General features: G+C 30.5%; 1 protein-coding gene and 1 pseudogene across 5 annotated transcripts in view; one reads left to right on the plus strand and one right to left on the minus strand.

Moving 5' to 3' along the window:
• Positions 1-21753, plus strand: part of Adar (Adenosine deaminase acting on RNA) — a 28817-nt gene extending 7064 nt beyond the window's left edge. For 2 of the 4 annotated variants that reach the window (XM_088203516.1, XM_088203517.1), the window contains exons 9-14: positions 589-757; positions 826-925; positions 999-1150; positions 19831-19981; positions 20060-20296; positions 20364-21753. In XM_088203516.1, coding sequence (XP_088059642.1) covers positions 589-757; positions 826-925; positions 999-1150; positions 19831-19981; positions 20060-20296; positions 20364-20504 — 950 coding nt within the window. In that variant the 3' untranslated portion in view covers positions 20505-21753. Of the gene's footprint in view, positions 1-366; positions 758-825; positions 926-998; positions 1151-19830; positions 19982-20059; positions 20297-20363 lie in introns of those variants that run through there. The other 2 variants (XR_015812214.1, XM_088203518.1) reach the window with 2 other exon arrangements.
• Positions 2403-7160, minus strand: LOC148226182 (pancreatic lipase-related protein 2-like; annotated as a pseudogene). The gene is made up of 9 exons (XR_015812215.1): positions 5293-7160; positions 4957-5035; positions 4786-4894; positions 3563-3712; positions 3351-3492; positions 3068-3282; positions 2890-3000; positions 2663-2825; positions 2403-2493 (listed from the first exon to the last, which is right to left on the minus strand). The product of XR_015812215.1 is annotated as a pancreatic lipase-related protein 2-like (transcript).
• Positions 21754-22574: the final 821 nt, after the last annotated feature.

Below are 22574 nucleotides of genomic sequence, written 5' to 3' on the forward strand. Positions count from 1 at the left end.
ACATATTAAAAATATCGCCGTTTGAGCCAATAGTAACCGTAAAGATTCTCATATCAATAGAAGTTCGATTGCAAGCACTTTTTTATCTTTTGCCATAATCAGAAAAGGAGCCATCTTCTAATAAATGCTGATGAATGGTAGGTTTGTCGCATCCAGTGGCGGTTCACAATCATATGAATATACATAACCTTTGACGAGCTGCCACTGGTCGCATCCATCAATATGATGTTCTTATTTAACGTAATATAAGATTCGTAGTTTAGACAACGCGCTCAGCTGCGAGAATACATTCAGAATTGAAAACGTTTTCTCGGACGTACCGCGTTCTCTGAATATACGAAATAACATTGATTTAATTACAATCAGCGTGATCTCATCAGTGGTAGACGCCCAGAAGTCCAGTTTCCGAAGACTCTCAAGGCCGTCTCTCTCTGCCGTTGAATCTTCTCTGCCCCAGTCAAGATAGAATATATAAAATATACATACATGCATGTATCTATGTATGTATATATATTTTATATATTCTATTATTGAGTCAACTATCTTTATATGTAAGTCGGGGCTAATTAGTTTTTTTGTGATGTATAGATGGACGTGGAATGCGAGGTAATCCGTTGGAGTTGGCTCCTGATGGAGGTTATCAGCTGAGAGGTTCGTACAGGTTTCACCTTTATATCAGCACTGCTCCGTGTGGTGATGCACGCATTTTCTCACCGCACGAAGAAACATGCAGACCTCCCGATCGCCATCCAAACAGGTTTAAAAATCTAATCTTATTTTTTTAATATCCATATCCGAACAGTCTATTGATTGATGTGAATAAAGGCAAGCAAGAGGTCAACTGCGTACTAAAATCGAATCCGGCGAAGGCACTATACCGGTGAAAAGCAGTGATGGAATTCAAACTTGGGACGGAGTATTGCAGGTAGTTTTTTTAGATGATTGAATGAAAATAAACAATACAAAATACACAAAATAAAAATATTATTATTTTAAAGGGCGAACGATTATTGACGATGTCGTGTTCTGATAAAGTTGCAAGATGGAACGTCCTCGGTCTACAAGGCGCTCTTTTATCGGTGTTCGTCAAACCTGTTTACTTAGAGAGCATCGTACTGGGATCTCTGTTGCATCCACATCATCTTTACAGGTTAGTAAATTCTACAAACATTTTTATTATTAAGAAATGAGAACGGATATCTGCCGTTTCAAATAATTTCAATCACAATTAGAGATTGCAATACCAATACCAGTAATACCAGTATTGGGGCAAAAATTGACTGAAAATGAAATACCAGTAGTATCAAAATTATATTTTTTTTTAAATCCATACATATTGAAAACTGAGAATAAAATGATGCTCATTAGCCAATCAATAAATACGGTGAATCTTGCGAGCGGTACTCTGATTATTTTTTCAGTCAATTAATTAAAATAATAATAATGTTAATACCGGTATTGATTGTTTTTTCTCTCGGTAATACCGGTATTATTGCAATCCCTAATAATATCGAAAGGTCTTAAATATTTTTATTTTATTAGCGTATGAATCACATCTACTGATATATTCAACCAACTTAAATGATTGTTCAGATTAGAATACTTTTTCAATAATAAGCTTTTATATACGGCTTTGCTGGCATTTTACCCCTTTATGTCATCATATCTTTCAACACTTGATCATAAACTTTCAGTATTTCAGGTGTATGCCTTGCCGAAAAAGACAATTCTAGCGGGCTTGAAGGCATAGGTATGTGTATTATTTAGGTCCTTGACGACTGTGAAATCTGTTATTACTTGTGGTCTAGCAGGGGTGGGGGAAAGTTTCATGAAAACTCATACTTCAGATATTTGCATGGTTTATCGAAATTTCCATCGATGAGTTACCCCTTATCTCAATGTATCTGAAAATAGTCTGTCTGCAGCATAATAATGCTATCAATCTTGAGAGTTAGTTTGAATGGTGTAATATATTTGAATTCAGGGAATTTTAGAACTGAATAAATATTACCTTTTTTTACATTGATTATCTCATTAATTGAATAAAATAAAAGTACTGCAATGGTATCATCTCTTATTAAATTTTTGCTTATTTTTGAAGGCTTTTTTCGTAGGTTTTTTTTTCGAAGGCAAAGCCTGCTACTGTATCTATAGTTTAAACATTTATCTAAGTTCATTATGTTAAAAATTTGCGATGAAAAGAAATTAATAGCAGACATTCTGTAATAATTGAATATCACTCCAGTGTTCCATTTGCTTTGAGAATCATAGTATAGATTCTTGTTAATATTTACTGAATTCTAGTAATATATTTTATATCATTTTCCATTAATTTGTTCTCACTATTGCAAATGTCCATTGAAGTGAGTTTTAAAATTTATTGGGCAAAAATTAAAAAACTTTTAAAAATATTTATTTTATTTTTTATATCTTTTAATATAAAATGAATATGGTGCTACTGCAGTCGTTTTTGTGTAAAATCTACCCCTAGCCCTGAAAATAAAAAAATACATAGTTTGAAACAGATCCTATCAGGTAAACAAAATGAGTTTATACATTTTTTTTCTCTGAACAGAATTACAAATTATGAATGAAGCGAAAACTTCTTAAAAATACAAGCTTAAAATTCATTTGTATACTTTATAGAGGTCAATTAACTTACATTGGTGATAGACCGTATCCTAAATAAACTATTGGCCCAAGTATTCTCCCATTGCTTGGCTCTCGACAAAATGCACCATTACCACACGGTGCGCTCGGAAAAGCCTGAGGCCTCAATATTGATTCGGCAAATATTTGGAAAGATCTCCAATGACTGCAAAAGACTATAAACGCAAAGTTAACATTGTAAATCGAACTAAAATGTTTATATTTAATTTGTACTATTACATTTCTCGAAGAACATCTTCCTAGGAAGAACGTATTTTAGTTCGCAACCCGGCTGCGGACTTTTACCGCCATTTACATAAAAATCAGCATGTCCCATCGGTGCACTTATACCTTAAAATTTACAAAGCACATTTATAGATATATCTCGCTTGTAACGTTTTTTTAAATGTTTATTTACCAAATCCTCCCGAATCGGTGTGAATGATGTCGACAAAATCGGCATCGCTTCTATCCAATCTTAACCTCATCGATAATTTTGGAAATAATGGTAAAGCCGGGTCTAAACCAGTGATTCGAGCAGGTCTGCGGCTTCTCAACGCATTACCCGCTACTCCTGCAGCTTGCGCCCCTAAACTATGACCAACGAAATGCAGCATTTTATGGTTCAAACCTCTGTAAACAAACAATTTAGATTTAACATCGACCACTTCGAAAATATTCGGGATTTATAAACATTTTACCTGCTGTATAAGTACGAGATGAACTTAGCTGAGTACATACCGACCACTTGCGTGTTTCGCACTGCCGTCGGATACCAAGGTCCGGCGTAAAGTTGCCTTGCCGACACTAGTATAAGATTGTGTTCACCTCTCAGCATATACGCTGAGTATGTGTTATTAATAATGTGGATCAAATTAAAATATATCAATCGTAATTGTATTGTATAACTCACCGTTTCTCAGCATTGTGCCTGATACTGTGTTTGCGTCTTCGAAAAATGCATGAAAGTATATCACGGTGGGTTTTGAAAAGTCCATATAGGACTTTGATAACAGTCTTATCATCTCCAATCTTCAACGGTTGTGCGACTAGTGGATTGTTCCTTAAGTACAAATTTGAAAGTTAATGTGGTTTTGATTAAATACTACCTAGTGGCAGTAATGATTTAAGATAAGAAAATATTGTGAGTGCATAAATTAAGATGAGTTAGAATGACTAATTTTTATGAAAAGCTGACTTTATATACTGACCCAATACTGATTGTATAAGGTCCACTTTCAGACTTCGAAATGGTGGTGGCAAAATTATAAATAGTTTAATTTAAAAATTTAAGGTAGTTTAATTTTTAAATTTTCGTCTACCTTGTAAAGTACAATTTAATTGAGTTTCGTAAATAAATGGCATTCAATGCAATAAATCGGCAGTCGAGTGGGCAAATGCTAAAAAGTTGGGGAAACCTTTGTGGGTAATTATTTTTTTTTGCTTTAAAACACTATCATAAAAAGCTTCAAAATATTACAAACCCATTCACAAATAGCAACTACGTTGGTAATGAGTTAATACCCTTAAAATATTTACTGAAAAAATAATTCCGAAAACTTGTTTATACCTGCTTATTTTGTAATTGTAACTAGTGCACATCTTTTTTATGAAGTTGAAGAAATTTTATTACCATTACATTTATTTATTAGAGTAATTACTTTTTATTGCTTTAATGTTAACAAATTCTTTCACTCAGCCGTAACGAATAAATTGTTATAAACAACTTATAGAAAATATTGTCTCTTTTCTAATGTTCGCCATAAAATTTTATAATATAAACTTTGCTATCACCTTTTCGAAGTTTAATAATTATGTCTTTAAATAAAATAGACTAACCAACAACGATTTTAACTTTGTCCGTTCTGAATTCCATTATCGATTTTGTTGCACAAATCAATGAATTGTATAACAATGCAATTATTTCTAATCATGATAATTGAACAAAGCGCAGTTTCTCATCATTGTCTTCAATCGCGCATGGTATGAAAATCTGAGAAAGTAACACAATAATCCAGACGGAGAAATTATCATAGATTTTTCTCACGTGTTGCCATATTCATTGATATTATAGAAATTGACAAAAATCAACGCTACGTGAGAAGTGTGAAAACTACACGTTTAAAATGTTAATACCTGGTATACAGATCGAACGTTATGTGTTTGCCCAAGTCTTCCGTCGGACATTTGTCTATCTTCAATGGAAACAGCTGCAGATATGAATTTTCATATGAGATCTGTGGATCTATTTTTTATTATATTATAATCTGGCATATATAGAAAATAGGTATTATTAAAATTATTTACTTGGTAACAATGTTAGTAAACAGGCTAACGAATAAAGTGATGAAAATGTCATCTTTGGTGCTTATATATACCCGTACATCTGCAAAATATATATACAAACATATATTATATACTTTTCATTAAAATCAAATTGTGTACATATTTATGGTATGTAGTTAGTTATATGCATTATGTAAGTAGTATGTTGCGTATTATATCATTTCCCACCTTAACTTTGCTGTGAATGTAGCGTAAAATGTTCAATGGTTATGTCATAATTATCATGGCCCATAAAAGCCAATTGTGAGATGAAACAAATGTGGTTTATGTACTATATTTTTTACTGTGTTTACAAACCTTGTCTGTATAATGTTTTTATGTTGCTTTTAGTGGATATTTTTGCATTGATTAGTTTTAACACAGTAGTAACACTTCATATTATGAACTTAAACATATTTAGCTGAAATTATGAACCTATACATTTTCAATAAATTAAAACATGAGTAACATTGAACAATGGTTCAAGGTTAATAAATTCAAGTTATAATGTGCATCTTTAATGGTTTGCCAATTTCATATGGCTACCATAATTTATTTTTTAATAGCTCAATCGGTTTCATTCTCCTCAACCATCTCACCCATGTTGAAAAGGTCCATAGCTTCTAGGTTTTAGTGCTGGAGTAATCGGGATACATGCCTTTTGCAACCTTCAGGATTTCTTCTTACACCGTTAGCTTCTTTAGATCTCCGTGAATATATTAATTCATTCAGTAAACCTATATATTAACCCAATTTAATTTTTTCTTTATGTGCAGTTCTTTTCATGGTCACAAACTTGAACTTATCTTTCGCAGAATCCCGCAAAAATTAATTGAGTTAAATACTACCAAAGTAGTAAATACTGTTTTGAAAAAAATAATTTAATTTAAAACAGTAGTACCTGAAAATGTACAACTTTTTCGGTGCCCGGACATGTATAAAATATATAAATTGTCAATACAAGCTCTAATTTAATATATTGCCTCTTTTAAGAATAATTAGATTTCATACACACTTTGTCGCTCTGTAAACTAATTTATTGTGGTATTTCTTTATTAGCTTTTAAATAAAATCCTATTCTTGGGGTGGGGGGTTTTGGTTAGTTTCTGCTCATGCACCCGACAAAACCCATAAATTGTAGCTACGCTGCCTGATTAAATCAATTAAAAAAATAGTCTGATCGAATAAGTAGTTTTTTTAAATTAGTAACAACAAAATATGTATTAAACATTGGAAGAGGGGATTTGCGTGGATATCTTGCGGCGCGTAAGTAGCTGATAAAGTAAGTTCGTTTGACAGCCTGATACGCCATATTGTTTCAAAATGGTGGCTATTAAAAAATGCAATTAAAATAGAAAAAAAATGTTTTTTACACTTCTTCGTAATTTATATGGGTTTTTTAAAGATACGATAACTGCCGTAGTTTTAATTATATCTTGATATATTATATGATCTCGATATAATTATGAAACTAAATATATCGGCTGTATCTTGTTTCAAAATGGCGACTAAATCTAAAGATTTAAAAATCCTAGAAAAAAAGTAAAGAGGTCAAAAAATTTAATAAAAAAAATAAAAATATATGTTTTTTAAATTGCTTTAGAAAAAAATAAAGAGGTCAATTATGTTCTTTAATAAATATTAAAATAATAATTAAATAGTGATATTAAAAAAAACATACAAAAATTGTTAACGCAATTTTTGACAAAAATTGCGCTGTACATCCAAAAGCGCATCGTCTTTGTATGGATTGACTTTAATTAAAATCTATACGTTTAAATTTCATGCTGCGGATCCAAGACTTTTTATTCATATAAACATAAAAATCACACATTTAGTTCGCCAAGATAGACTCATATCCTATATTCTACAAAGTTTTTGAAATAATACATATTTTTATGAATTTATTTTTTCTAATTATATGTTCATAAATATTATTTTTGTAGTAATTAAAATTTTAACTTAAGCATCTATTTTGAATTTATATTTACTATACACACATTCACATTTATTTAAAATAAATTATACAACTTAATATTTATTTATTTTTAATCTTCCATTGCAACCTGACAGGCGTAAGCCCTAGGCGTTACATACGGTAAATATGCACAAAAGTCAATCAGACATAATTAAACCTACAAATAAATTTATATTAAAACCACCAGACAGTCTGGGAATCGATAACATCTATATATAATTAATAACACCGGCTTCCAGGTTACCAGACAAGACCATACAGACTATGCTATTCTGACCTTAATGAGATCAAAATACCGCGATGGAGAAAAGACTATTTTCATAAACTGATGAACGAATGAAGGATGTTCATAGTTCTTTGATCATCAATAATTTATCATTATCAAGTCACGTAAATCTGTTCAATGATAATGCCATCTCTCACTTTCGCATTTACAGATTACAGATTTTTAGAGAGACAGAAACCTGATGATGTGTGAGTCCTCTTCCAAGCAAGAACACTTTTCTCTTTTGTAAGATAATAATGAAGTATGGCTTACGAGCAACCTGGGCTACGAACGAATTAGGTTCGTAGCTTGCGTTTCCAATCTATGTTATAAAATATTTTTTAATCGAGGCTACGATTGTTTTTAATAATTGTCATTTTTAAATATTATATCGGATCAGGTTTGTTATCGAACGTATCAGGTATATGTACAAGGGCAATCAAAACTGCGCCAGTTATCATGCCCTCAAAAACCGTTATAGTATGTATTATATATATTATATATGTACATATATAATTTGATTAACATTTTGACTCAAGGTGGTTTTATGGTCTTCTGATGGTAGTCAATATACTTTGACACTCCATAGGTAATATTTATAATAAAATAAAAATAAAAAGACACTCCATAGGTAATATTTTACTAAACCATTTTAATTCATTTAAATCTTAATGAGATTTAAATTATAAAACCCTTTTCTTGGAAACTTATTAAAAATATTGACTCAATTACCACTTCAAAAAAAATTCATTTTTTAAAAACTAGCAACTATTTTACGATATTCGCAATTATTAAAAAAAAAACTCGCGTTTGTCGTATTTATTGCAGAATGCAATATTTTTGTATTCACAACAGTTTGAAGGATTTAGAATACTACAGGAGATTTACTTCTGTATTAGGCAAAGAAATTATATATCATTAATCATTAGTAATAATGTAATATTTTAGTTTATATGTATTTATATATCTTCGAAATACTTATTACAATTAAATTAAAATTATAATTGAAGCCACTCTTCCACTTGGCTATTAGCGACCCACTTTATGTAATAAACAAAACTACGTATGTGCATATTAGGATAAAAATAATAATTAAAATAAACCTTAAATTTAATCGTACACACGAGTGCGCGAGTGTCCGATTTGAACACCGATCCATTTCGTACTGTACATCGGTGTATGAACAATGATTATTTTAATGTACACGCAATAGGTTTCAAAATCAAGGTTGGCACCGTGCAGAATAGAAATTTCGTTTTTGGTTCTGTTTTTATATTTACATATTTGAGTGATTTATGTATCATTTGCTAGTTGTTTTAAATCTAATGACTATTGCAACACCCACGTCTATTTAATTCCTTGTAATTAGCCATGGTGATGAAGAATTTCGAGTGTGTGCTTTTAATCAATTTATCAATGTAATGCTAAGAAATTAAACAAAATTTTGATGCCTATTCACACACACGTGGATAAATGTTTGTTCTAATAATACGCGCTTATATCTAGAATAATATATGGACTCAATAAGGAAGTAAATACGTAAATAACTTTAATATTTAAATGGTATTCTATCAAAAAACTCTTAATTATCTAATTTAATACATAGAACTGGTGTTTTCCGAATTTATACAAGGTTGGTAGAATGGAAAACTTTTTTTACTCGAATGGTTGAACTTTCGTTTCCGCTAAAACATATATTCTCAAAGTTAATTGACTCATCGTCCACTTTTCAACTACAAAATTTTTCATCGCTTACCTTTGTAAAACTATCTCATTTAATAATAAATTGTATACGCAGCAATGCCCATGTATTTAAATTTCACTAAAATATTCATGTAACTTGTGCGAATATAATCAAATAGCAAGTTTAAAAATATAACAATTTCAATAGAAGAAAAAAAAATATTTGCTATATAAATAAATAAAAAAAATCTATTTATATTAATATTTGCTATTTATATTAAATATGTGCTTCTTATAAAATAACAAATGCCACTTATAAAAATGAAAATTGCTATTTATAAAAATAGTATATTGGCAATTAAAAAAAACAATAATAATTAAATAACTACCTTGGTATTATTACATAATTTCATTTTTTCGGTTCGCCGACAGTTCGAACCTGATCCATATGTGCCTAAAAATAACAATTACAGCGGCCATTTTCAAAAAATCTTAAAACGTATTATATTTTATGCAAAAGATATTTACTTTAATATAAATATAAAATGTCCAAAACATTTTCGCACTTTATTTTTTAACAAAACAGTTTTCCCCACGCCCACAAAATTACCTCAGAGCCATCATTGCCAATCGCCTGCCGGTTGGCGATATTGCCCAGTATGAGGAACTTTGCACTAGAATTCGCATGACGTGACATAATTTATCAAATCTCTAACCCAGTAACGTTGTGCTTGCAGAATGTTTTTTTTTAATCTTCCGCTGTAACCTGACAGGCGTAAGCCCAATGCGTTACAGCGGGGTAAACCTGTATTAACTGGGTAAGTCAATCAGACAATGAATACTTACAAGTAAGTATTAACCTCTTATAGTTATTCACAGTGACCGGAATCGGTGCCATTTATATAAATTTTATTTTAATGTTTTTTTAATTAATATATCTTGGGTGGCTTTTTTATAATAGCGAATTTTTATAAAAAAAAAATGAGAAAATGCTGCCGTGGCTAGAGCATAAGACGCCTGAGTCCAATCTAAATTTTACGGACTGCGCTATTCCTTCCTAATAATTCGTATATTCTTCGCGAAGAGAATCTGCTGCCGAAATTCATCGCCTTATTTCAGTCTATGGCAATATATTATGAACAGGCGAAACGCGAAAGTAATGTCGTGAATAAAAAAAAGTCCAATATGATAAAGATGGCCATCCGTTATCACTGATAAACTCGTTAAAATATTAGAAAAAATTGTTTCTAAAAAGGTTATCATCCGATTATCTATCAAAGTTCGACACTTATTTTACTGAACAACCATAATAACAATGGATCAGAATTACGCAAAACTTCGTTTAACTGGATCCGAAAATATATATATGTATGTATATTTTTTGCGATATTAATTTTAATATATTATTTCAAGACGCAGTTTATCTTACCGATTTCCGAATGTCGCCGAAATTGTTGTAACATCTGGCCATTCATTCGAATCTTTATGGTATTCAGAATTTACATACGATTTTACATACAAGCCCAATAAAAAATTTAAGGTTTACTTAGTCAATGATAAATAATCAGAGTTCAAGGGTTTTGTGTATATTAATTTATTTATACATTTAGTTTTCCTTAAATCATGTTTACAATGTATTTACTGTGTGAAATTTATTTTATTTCAAAAAATATTATAGCATACTATGATATATTTTTTTCTTAATTTTCACTGATTACGCTTAGCCACAATGATAAAAAATACCTTTTCCTACTTAAAAAAAACTATTACCGTTGAATTATTTCATTTTTAATGCTTCAAGGACGCGTTTTTTGTTTTATTTCTACCTCCGGGTCTGATATTAATTCCATAAAAATTAGTTCCATAGATTTTTTTCTAATGAATATTTTGGTAAAATATTGCTTAGATATAGTTCGGTAAAATAATTTGAAAAAAAAACGCATAGCATGGAGGGAAAAATAAAAATAATTTAGGTTGTTTTATATAAAGTGGTTGATTTTTTTAGTGCGATATATAACACTATATTTTTTAAATACAATTTTATTTATTAAAATTTCTTCCAACAACTATTGAACAATGAATGAAACTCTTATTTATAAAAATCTTAATTTTTAGGAGTTGTACAGTCGTCAAAGACCTTTACTAATATATTATCAGTCAATCCCTAACAATCTGCTGTATTAGTCTCGCCTAATTAAAAAAACGATCGAAGAATAATTCCCTCAGAATAGCACCATACTGTCATCATATTTTTTTTGTGCATATTTTAGGGCTTCTTTGCTGTCTAACCATTTTTTGATATCTTCTGGTTATCGTAGAGAATTCAATTATTATCACATGTAATGATTCTCTCCAATCATGGTTCCCTATTGTGTATAAGAACTAACGAAAAGAACAGATAGCAAAACGATGCTGTTTTTTGCCTTATGGCCAGTTCGTGCACTACCCATTTGTCATTTATTTATCGTGAAACGGTTGCAGGAGAAACCTCTATACTGCAAGTGTCCGAACAGCTGTTTGAGAATTAGCTTGAACGGAGTTTCATTAAAAGCAGATGAAGGTCTTTCACGGCGCAAGTTTATTAGATATTATCTTTCTAATACGAACTATCTATAGGTATTGGAATTGCTGGAAGTAATTTTGCATCATTTATTAAAATATATTTTTTAATATTGGACTATAATTATAAAACACCACTCATGAAGGTTCATTGCAGTGTACTTGCGCGTTATAAGTTAAAAAAAAAACAACAACAATACTTTCGTTTGCGCGACCTTGTTTGGTTATTCACATGTCAGCTTTTTGATCTGCGACCTTTTCATGATCAAATTCTACACTGTACAGATGATTATAGTGTAACATTATATAATTGTAAGACAGGAAAAATATTTTTTTCTCCGTTTAATACTTTTCTAATTAGGTGCAAGGAAGGTCAGGATATTTTTTGTGCAAATCACTTCCTATATTTGAAATACAGGAAATACAATTTCACATTATGCATTGAATCATCAAAACAGAGATTTTGCATATCATATCTGATTTTATTTTAATTATGTATTTATTTTCTAAATCTATTAGAATTCCGAAAAGTTCTAACTATGCGATATTTTAAATCTTGTTCACCTTCTACTACTAATTATATATTTTATTCGACGCTACAATTAATTCCGGCATTATTCATGGATAACATTCGTACATATGTAACTACTTATGTAATCTCCTTACCCCGTCAAAGTTGTCATACGTCCGTATGAAAGCTAAGAAAAATACAATGAAATAAAGATCGCGTGCAGTGGTTTCTATAAAAAAACCTGCGACTAACCAAAATTTGGGCTATTGTGATATGAAAACAAACTGACATGTCACTTATGTTTAATTTTTCGAAGCAAATTCAAACTAAATTTTTACATGAGAAACTTAGATTTGAAAGAACTTTAATAAACGCTCCTTATTATTAAAATCCAAATCCTTATACATACATGTTGAATAAAAAAATTTGAGATAAATAAATTTTTGATCTGACCACAGATTAAAATAATGTAGTATAATTTCACAAAAATATACCTAATTTAATTTTAAATTATTTCTTAACAAAACACTGTGTATGGAAAAATTTGTATTTTTTAGTTAAGAAATTAGTAAGCTGCTACTAATCCATTAATCTATACTATGAAATATACTGCAGCAACTCATAAACAACATCATAGACACATCAGATACAAATAAATTCGTTTTACGATTTCTTTTTTTTTTATAGAATCCTAGATTTCAGAATATATTACCTAAGAGACCTAAACTTTTTGCTTCCGAACCGAATCTTAAAATAAGTTATTTTACATTGAACAAATACAATATTTGTACACAAAAAGTTTTTTACGACCTAGCATGCTTTTTTTAATAATCATTACTATATTCATCGGTAAAATTATAAAAAGCTTTTAACCACCTGTTGTAACAATGCTCTTAATTTAAATAAATATATCTGATCTCTCAAACTTGATTAAAATTTAATAACATGGGTTCATGGGAGATTCGAATCCATGTGTTAGACATCAACACCACGGATCTAACTATAACCCAGTAGCCATCCACTAAAATACTTTTGATCGCGTAGTGAAAACTCTATATTTTTTATACTATATTTGAATGAAATACAGTGATCCTTCTTTATAAGCTCTAAAGAAAATCCATTATTTTTGTTTGCTTGCTGCTAATTCATTTTAAAAAAATCCCATGACATACTTATCGAAATAATCACCACATCTATTACATATATCGTGCAAAACGCTTCTAAACTAAAATTTATCAAGTTCATCTATTATAGCTTAAACATAGTGTTGACTTTGTTTTGCTATGCAAAGTTTTTTTATACCTAAACGTAATATATTGGCTGATTTTATAAAATACAACAATATTTTCAGCTACTCATAAATTTAGAACGCAAAAATATTTTTTAACTGACATTCAACAAATAATTTTAAAGCTAAGTTTCAAAGGTTATTTTAAACATTTAATGGCATTAAATAAGAAGACCCACTCCAAAACAAACTATGGTAAAATTTTAAAAGGTTTGTCCGATAATTAGTTACAATATACACTAACCTATGTTTTAAAGATACACTATCGTATCGCTAGAAAACTGCTAAAAGATGTTTAATCAACAAGGAGAGAACATGTTAAATGCATTTTTCTACATGGGCCTGGTTTATATTTTATATCAAGAACATGTTCTTGTCATAAATGGGTTTTGATATTTATATCTGTGGTTTATTTATCGTAGTTGCAAAATGCTGTTATGATTCATGAATCTGTTGAATAATTAGATAAGACATGAAATTATTTACGTAAAATCTTATTAGAATATTGGAGGTTAACCATTTGTAATGAAATGTGTTTTATTTATATTTTAAAAGATCATGTTTGAATGCTTTTGAATAAGAATACATTACATACGAATTACCTATAGTTTTGGAATTTATTACAGATTTTTGTCAATAATCGAAAAAATCGATAAAGAATATGATACAAAATAAATTTGGGTCATAATAAAAGTCAGCTTAGTCATAATTATATTATTGAGGGTCAGAATAAATATCAAATGACTAGAATAAAAATAGCATACGGTCAGAATAAAAATATAGGACAATCAGAATTAAAATAATGAATTGTTATAATAAATAGACAATGGTTAGAATAAATATAGTACGATCGTGTGACATTAAAAAAATATTATAACATCAATAATTATAAATAGGCAATAATTTTTTTTATTTTAGAAATATCTCGCTCTCACCTAAACTTTTTGGATAGATTAGGTGCGATCTAGCGTTTGTCGAAACAGTGAACACCCCGTGAATAAATCTTAACGAATCTATTTAATTGTATGTAAGAGCGACAAACTAAGCGGGAATAACGACAGAGCGGCTGTTGAGAGCACGCTTGGCTTGTTGTGTTTCTATCTGACAATGTTGCGAGCCCAACCAAACAAGTTGGTCCTAAATCACATTGATAATGATAATTATGCTGACTATATGTCAACATAAAACGGATCTTAAGGTTAAAATATAGATTATATAATATAAATACTGACCATTAATTATTTATACTGACCAGATAAATATAAACCAAATAATTTGACCATGACAACTGTAGTCATTACACTCACTACACTGACAAAAGTAAAAAAAAAATTGTGTATAAAATGCTTCTGGCCATCTGTCAAAATAATTATTTCCATCTTATATAAATTCCGACTAATTAATATAAATTCTGACCCGAAAAATTTGAGCCTCATCATAAAACTTTGCACTTTTGTTATTAATTATATAAACACATGTCAATTTACAAATGATTAAAAAAATTAGTTAACAAGTTCATGTCTTGAGGTCTTCATATATCTAAAACTTGTATGTACTTTCCATATATTTTTAATGCTTGAGGCACTAGTTAATGTAAATAAGTCATTTATTTAGCTGACTTTTTCTAATAATAATCAAAAACTCATCCTGGCTGAACTTATGAAAAAATATTTTTATCGAAACTTTTATAATAAAAAATTGAACTCTCGATCATGTTTTATATTCCATATAACACTTATTGGATATTAGTTAAATTAGCTTAGAATAATAGTAAAACTCTGGATTAACTATAGTTACGTAAGTTTGATTTATTCTACTTGTTCTCTCCATCGAGTTTACAGTATAGATATAAGTGCATATTACTAATCAAAGTGGAATTACTCGTTAGGTATTAATTACTCAACCTTAGAGTAGTAAAACTTTGGTTACCCGGGTTTAATTGGCGCACGAAAAGTTGTTCTTGAAATGTTTTTAAAGTCCAGTCAATGGTACACAAAGCATGTTTTCGCAATAATTTTAGCATTCATTGTCACGTTAAAAAGACCTCACGTACATACATACCTCCTTAAAGATATCCTTGGTGAAGTCTAAATTGGCGGGTGCTGCACCGATTGCGGTCTCGGTCCGACTACTGTTATCCTCTCCGGGATATGCAATCGAAGACCTGTCGATGGTGACTGAACGACGGTGAGTATGTGACGAGGAGTTTTCCAGCCTCGTGAACTACTCGCCGATCACCCCACTATGCTATCGTTCTCGGATCCAGTTTCGCGTGTAAGTACCTATCGCTTTGGTCGCGTTGTGAAAATGGTTTTTGCAACGTGCGAAAAATTTCCTCGGCTAGGAAAATTGCTCAAATTTGCATTTTTCGCAGGCTTGAACTCTAGGCGAGCGAGACGAAACTGGATATGGCGAAAATATCATTTTTAGGGCCCGTTAACCTTTAACGGCGCAATGGAATGCATGCATGTGCGTGCGGAATTTATTACTATTCTATTTAATTGTTATTATTGCGCTAGTGATACGGTTCTCATATTTTCACTTCAAATTGCTGTCTGTAATTTTTTAAAACTCCATATTTATAATCTATTTTTAGAATCTCAATGTTGTTGTTTCTTAGCCCTTAGTACATAATTCGGCATCATATTTTGAATTTAAATCGCTGAGCTTGTACGAAAATTTCCAACCTCTACGTGTAGATTTTTCTGCATATTTCCTGAAATAAACACAACTTTTATTGGTTTCATAACCTCAAGTGTGTCCTATTTTGTATGGTTTAAAAAATGCGAAGACACGTAAATGACGTTGTTTGATATTCTGTTTGTACAGTAGACCCCCCAATAACACGGTAAATTAGGGACGTGCTATTTGGGTGCGTGTAGTTAGGGGACTAGAAAATACTCATACAATTTTTTGCGCGGGTGGTGAGATATCCTTCCTTTGGCTTGCTCACACGTAAAGTAACGGGCATTCAAATAGCCCGTCCCCAATTTTACCGTGTTATTGAGGGTCTATTGTATTTACAATTTTTTTCGCGTCACTTTCATCAATGACAAATATCGTAAAAATTTTCGTGGGTTTTTGAAAATACATTAACAGCCGTAGTTTTAATCATAATGACATAAAACTTGTTATAAAATAGATCTTGGTAATATCTAAGCTAAGTTCTTTAACCAGCCTGATCCGCCATCTTGTTTTAAAATGGCAGCTATACAAAAAATCATAGCTTCGTAAAAAGCTTTTATAACAGAAATACATTTTTTGCCATTAATACAGAATATAACGAAATTTGAGAACAAGATAACTGTCATAGTTTTAATAATATTGAGAATTTGTTATGTATACATTTTTTAATTTTATTTTAATTCTTGTATTCGACATTTTTTACTCTTTTGCTTTTTTCTTTGGGATTTTTTACCACCATTTTGATACATCACGGTGATCAGATATTTACAAAATATATTTTTAAAATCAAGTCTTGATATTCTTATTAAAAATATGGTAGTTATCGTGTCCTCAAATTTCACTATATCCAACATTAATGGCAAAAAAATGTAGATGAAAAAGTAAAGAGATCAAAAATGTTATTTAATAGATAAGAATTATTAAAAAAAATCACATTTTTATATTCAGAAATCTACCTAATTCTTGCGGCCTCTGGGCGGAATTTTTATTGAAGAATGAATCGGTTACATTTTTACTTTTTGTTTTTTAATACATATAAGTTCATTAATAAAAAAATCAATTCCTAATTTTTACGACCTTACTTGATTTTAATTATTCATTACGATATTAATTTGTGAGATTGTAAAAATATAGGTAAACCTAATCTATGATAATCAATCGGAATTATAATTGTACAATATTATATTTACAAATTCCTTTCTCCCAGACACGATAGAAATTTAAAAACACTAAGGTCCATATGGGATTCGAACCCATGTATTTTATGTGAATAGTATGAGTCTTATAGAATACCACTCGTCTATCTTTCTGATTAAAAATTAATTGACTGTAATGTATGTTTTTTAAAACATATATTTGTTTATTATGTAATACATCGATATTTAGATAGTAATCCAAAAAGGCTCAATACAAAGGATTAATATAGATCAGGGGTGGCCAAAGCGTCGACCGCGTAACTATTCCTAGTCGCCCGCCAGAAAGAAAATAAAATAACATATTGTTTTATTTTTAAATTATTTTTATGTAGTAATCATTAATAAAATAACTTGTTATTGAATATGTATTGATATTATTTGATGTATAGCTTCTTTGCTATCCGTTGCGTGCACAACTGCCGTTACTAGTACTTGGGCCCTACGAGTCCAACCCTATGGGCGGGCACCCAGCTTTTGACGGCCGGATGAGCGGGATCCACCCCCCGTAGTACTACATATTTTATTGTAGTTCATTAGTATATCTCCCGTCGGGGCCGACCTTTAGTGCTCTCGTTGGCTGACCTGCATTTCTTGGAAATTGCATGCATTTGAGTATCATCCTAGTAACAGCACCACCCCTCAAGATCCCAGAGGGGTGTATATGCTGCCTCAGTTGCAGCCTCGGCCCTCGGCCACCTCTAAAGGACCGAACCTTTTGGCCCTGCTTGCGTTACTCTGCTATGCTTTGTTCGTCATGGGTAGTGACGACTTCTTCCTCAGACGGTCGCCCGAGAGATTACTCCCTCAAGGGTTTGGGTTTTACCCTCATGAGGGTCCCCCCGCTCTCCCACACTATAAATGGCGAACTCCAGCGTGTGGTCGACTGGCGCCGAATTGATATTATCTATGTTTATTTTAATTTTAAGCTTATTTTTGGCTTTAAATTACTACTTTTCTTATGATCACTGAAAACATACGATGTTAGTAGACCGCCGCCAACAATTTAAAAAGCAGATAGTGATCAAAAGCTTAGCCACCCCTGATATAGATAAACAATATTATATTAGAAAACCAAATAAATGCCTATTTATTGCATTTTTTTAATTTTACTAGTAAACATGGCATGATGCAGTCAGCCACGCAGTGGGATATTTTTTCTCAAGCCAATTTATAAAAAAAAATCAGACATATTACCTTTTGCAGAAATATATAGTTTTTAAAAAACACGTAATTTTAATTAGAAGATAATGCATCCATCAAGCCGCACAGAGAGAAATTTTAGTTGATTTTAAATCAAAAACTGATATATTATACTTTAATAAATTGATCATGCTCATTAGTCACGCTGCGATATATTTTTTGATTTTTTTTTAAACGCGATACTATTTGAAGAAAATGATGGAGCAAGATATTTCATGGTTTTCTGTAAAACTTTTACTTGATTCAGCTGTGCATCGAATAATAATCATTCCCCCCTCAAAAACCGCATTGTTTGTTAGAAATCAACACAATTTATTCAGTCGCACGAGTAGATTATTTTACTAGTCCGCGAAAATAAAAACCTTTCTTACATCTGTCTTAAAAATTCAAGATCAATCAAGCTTTAACCTCGCAGCGATAAAAAAAATTAACAGCCATGTTATATAATATTTTACGTACATTCTAAATTCTGAACTCTTCTAACTATTTTAATAAATTTTCACTGTTACTTTATTTGTTTTTGTTGTTACCCTAAATATGATTCATTGAATGTATTTTTTATTAATACCTAATTGTTATATGTATCTATAATTGTGTTAATTTTGTATAAATTCTCACACAAACATGTATATTATATTTATATATTTTCGCAGAGAAAATGATATTTTAACACTTCATAAATTTATTACTGAGTATTAAATATTTCAACATTAAAAAAAGTTATTGTTATTTCGTTCATCTTAAGTGACTTTTTCTGTTTTACTTTACTCGTTTTTGCATGGCGCTATCAAATTTTACAGGATAACCTTGACTACAAGGTAAACATTTAGTGATCTGTTGGTAAATGACTTTTTGTAAAATTGTTTCCGAAATATTAAAAAAATGTTACTGCAATAAAGGTCAATATAAACAAAAAAAAGTACGTCATAAGTCATAACACCATAAAAATATCAGGGCTTTTGAAACATTTTTATAAAAGATTTCGTTTATTCCTAATCTATAAAAGTCACGGAATTTGATTATATAAGATTATCAAATCGTGTTTGACCTTCTTAGACAAATATACAAAATAAGCTTGATTCTTTGTCATTATTGACCTTCAAATATTGAAATTTCATTGGCTTACTAATATTTTCCTCTTTGATTTAATTTATTTTAATTTGTGATATATTTGAGTCACAGATATATACATTATATAATATTTTGCATAAGGTAATTAGAACAATTATATATAAAATAGTAAAAGTTAAAGAATAATCGATAAAAATATTATGTTATTTTTCTTTTTTTCCCACTGATGCATTTATCCGTGAAAGCAATTTTAATCATATATTGCATTGTGCGTTTGCACACTATGTTGTTCACTGGGTTGTTTAGTAATTTTTTATTTTCACTAAGCTTTGCTAGTTTTACCAGTTTGTTAATAATACAGTGAAGAAATGAACTGGTTTTTAATTGCACGATATATTATGAATTATTTTTTTTCAACAGGGCCGTTTGCGGAAGACTCATCGGTACACTAAAGGGTTTGCCGCCGCCTTACAGATTAAACAGACCAATGCTGATTCAATGCAGCTCGACTGAGCAGCGCCAAGCCATGAGAGCGCCATCTTTCAGCGTCAACTGGAGCAAAAACCGACAAGTATATTTTAAATGATTAATACAAATGCAATAGAATTATAATAAATTTATATATATATATATATATATATTCAATCAGGCAGCAGAGGTTATCAATGCAATGACTGGCAAAACAGACGTTGGCTTGCCTTCGCAAATATGCAAGCAGAATATGTTCAAAAAGTGGTTGGACTTGGCAGCAAAACTAAGTCCCACTCCACAATTGAATTGGGCTTCCTATAACGCCAATTGTGTAACACTGACTCCAAATCGTATAAATTTCAGCCTGGCTGGAATACAATATGATATTGCGAAATCTAAAGCTATTCTGTACCAGGTATGTAGATCACTCTATCCCTATTGAATCACTTTAATTCAACTTATGTAATCGCTGTTCTTTGCAGAATTCCAAATTTGAACTCTTCAACGCTTTTTTGAAAGCGAATCTCGGTAAATGGCTAAAGAAACCGATTGAACAAGATCAGTTTGAGATGTTCGACATGACAAATGAAGCAATGCTGAATCAAGAACCTAAAGCGTTCTGATTAAAAAACGATTTAATGCATTCCATTTATTTAACGTATTGTTAATCAGTGTTAGATCTTATTTACAGTAAGTGTAAAACAATCAAATATTTAGTGCAAATGATACACCTCGTTTTGTATTTTAATTATCGCATCTTAGTTATTAAATGAGAGCCATAAGAACAAATATTGTATTTAGACTTTTTTATTATATTACTATGTATATAAAAGCGAATATTTTAATATTTAAATATAATACCGAAATTGACTAAATGTGTACTATGAATAAGATAATCTCCAACATACATACATCTCAATAAGATAATCTCCAACATTTTAATAAAACTTTGAAGTTATTAAATATTTATATAAATAATATTACTATGATTGTGAATTATGCAGGGTATTAATGAGCCTAATTATGTTTGAACTATAGCGAATTTAATTCAGTGATGAAAAGGCCAGATTAGCCAAAATATTTGTTTTTAATATATTGTTGATGTTAGTTTGTTGGGCTGTATATACTACTACTACTCTAGCCACTGCTCTCTCTCTCTCTCTCTATGTTCCACCAATGCCATCCTGGTGAGCTAGATCTGTAAAAATATTTCATTAGATATATTATTTTATTTTATCTGTCTTATTTGTATAATTATAATTAATTATATCTATGGTCTACTTGAAACGTCTCAAGAATTATTTTACAATTTTACTCCTTACTTTCAAATCCGTTGGGTCACCTTGTATTCCTGTACTCATCATTTTGTCAGTCTTTGTGAATTGTGGATTTGGGGAAATTGATCTACTGTATAACATTGAATCCGAAAGTAATATAAGATGCATTCCTCTTTAGAAGACCAAGCAAACTGATTAAGGATAAACATTTAACATCACTTTAAGATTTTCACTCTCAATTTGTACATCGCGCAAAATTTAATAGATGTATTTAAAAAAACTCAAAAGCGTATGTGAAAATATTATCATAAGGGTTAATTCTATCGCACACACATAGTGTTAGTATTGACAAATAACTGCGATTAATTTTAATTTAGATGCCATCAATGGTCTTAGTCGTAATTTAATTTAAGAATTATTACAATTAGAATTAAAATAATGGAATGAATCCGATCGTTAAAATTAAGCAGATGGTCTGTATACAAATGAAAGATGGAATGTAAATTGTAAATCTGTTTTATAAATCAAACTGTTCGAATTTTGTGTTTGGTTGTCATTGAAATAATTATTATTAACAATAAATAAATTATTCAAATCACATTATTTTATTTTATAAAATAAGTTTTTCTTTTTTAAAAAATAACCGCTGGTGCTTTAACCGCGCATAGTATCTATAGATGCTATTAAGAAAATCGCCAGTATGCATTTATTCTTTACATACAGTGAACGGTGCGCGGGGCTCGCACCGGCATGCGCGCCCGCCAGAGTAGCCAAGAGAAGAGCTCCGTCACGCCAGTGTTACCAAAGTGCCGCCAAGTTTTGACCATAATAAAACCTAAATATAAATATATATAAATGGCCCCCTACAGTACTGACTGTTCCTTGTTATTTTTACATGTCTCGTATTTTAAGAAAAAAACAGGTACATATACGGAACTAGGAAGAGTGTTTTAAACTAGCACTTCCGTTAATGCATTGTAGTAATAAAATGTGAGAAACTTTCATAATAAATTATCCTTTTCTAATAAATATTTATATACTCAAGAGTTTTCTTTTGGGAAGTGTTTTTCAGTCATTTCGTTCTCAAATTTCGAGTTGTTGAGTTCGGTGGTTTTAATGATTTCGTTTATTCGTTGAATTGTGATTGTTATGTAATAAGAATTTAAATTTTAAGATTCGTAAACTGATTATTATGTTGATAATGATAAAGTACTAAGCATTTATGCAGAATAGAACAATTATATATAAGATTCATTAAACTCTTGTAGTATCAATTGCAAGTTGTGAGCGTTTGAATAATTATAATTCCCGAGATTCAAGATCAGTTGTTGCTTCTTTAAAATTCGTAGTAGGATTAGGCAATCGCTTTTAATTCGATTTTTTTAGGTTGATTTGACTATGCCACGCAATTTTTTT

The sequence above is a fragment of the Plectrocnemia conspersa genome, unplaced genomic scaffold (genome assembly GCF_051122295.1).
Source record: "Plectrocnemia conspersa isolate PC_06_02 unplaced genomic scaffold, ASM5112229v1 ptg000014l, whole genome shotgun sequence".
Lineage (NCBI taxonomy): Eukaryota > Metazoa > Arthropoda > Insecta > Trichoptera > Polycentropodidae > Plectrocnemia > Plectrocnemia conspersa.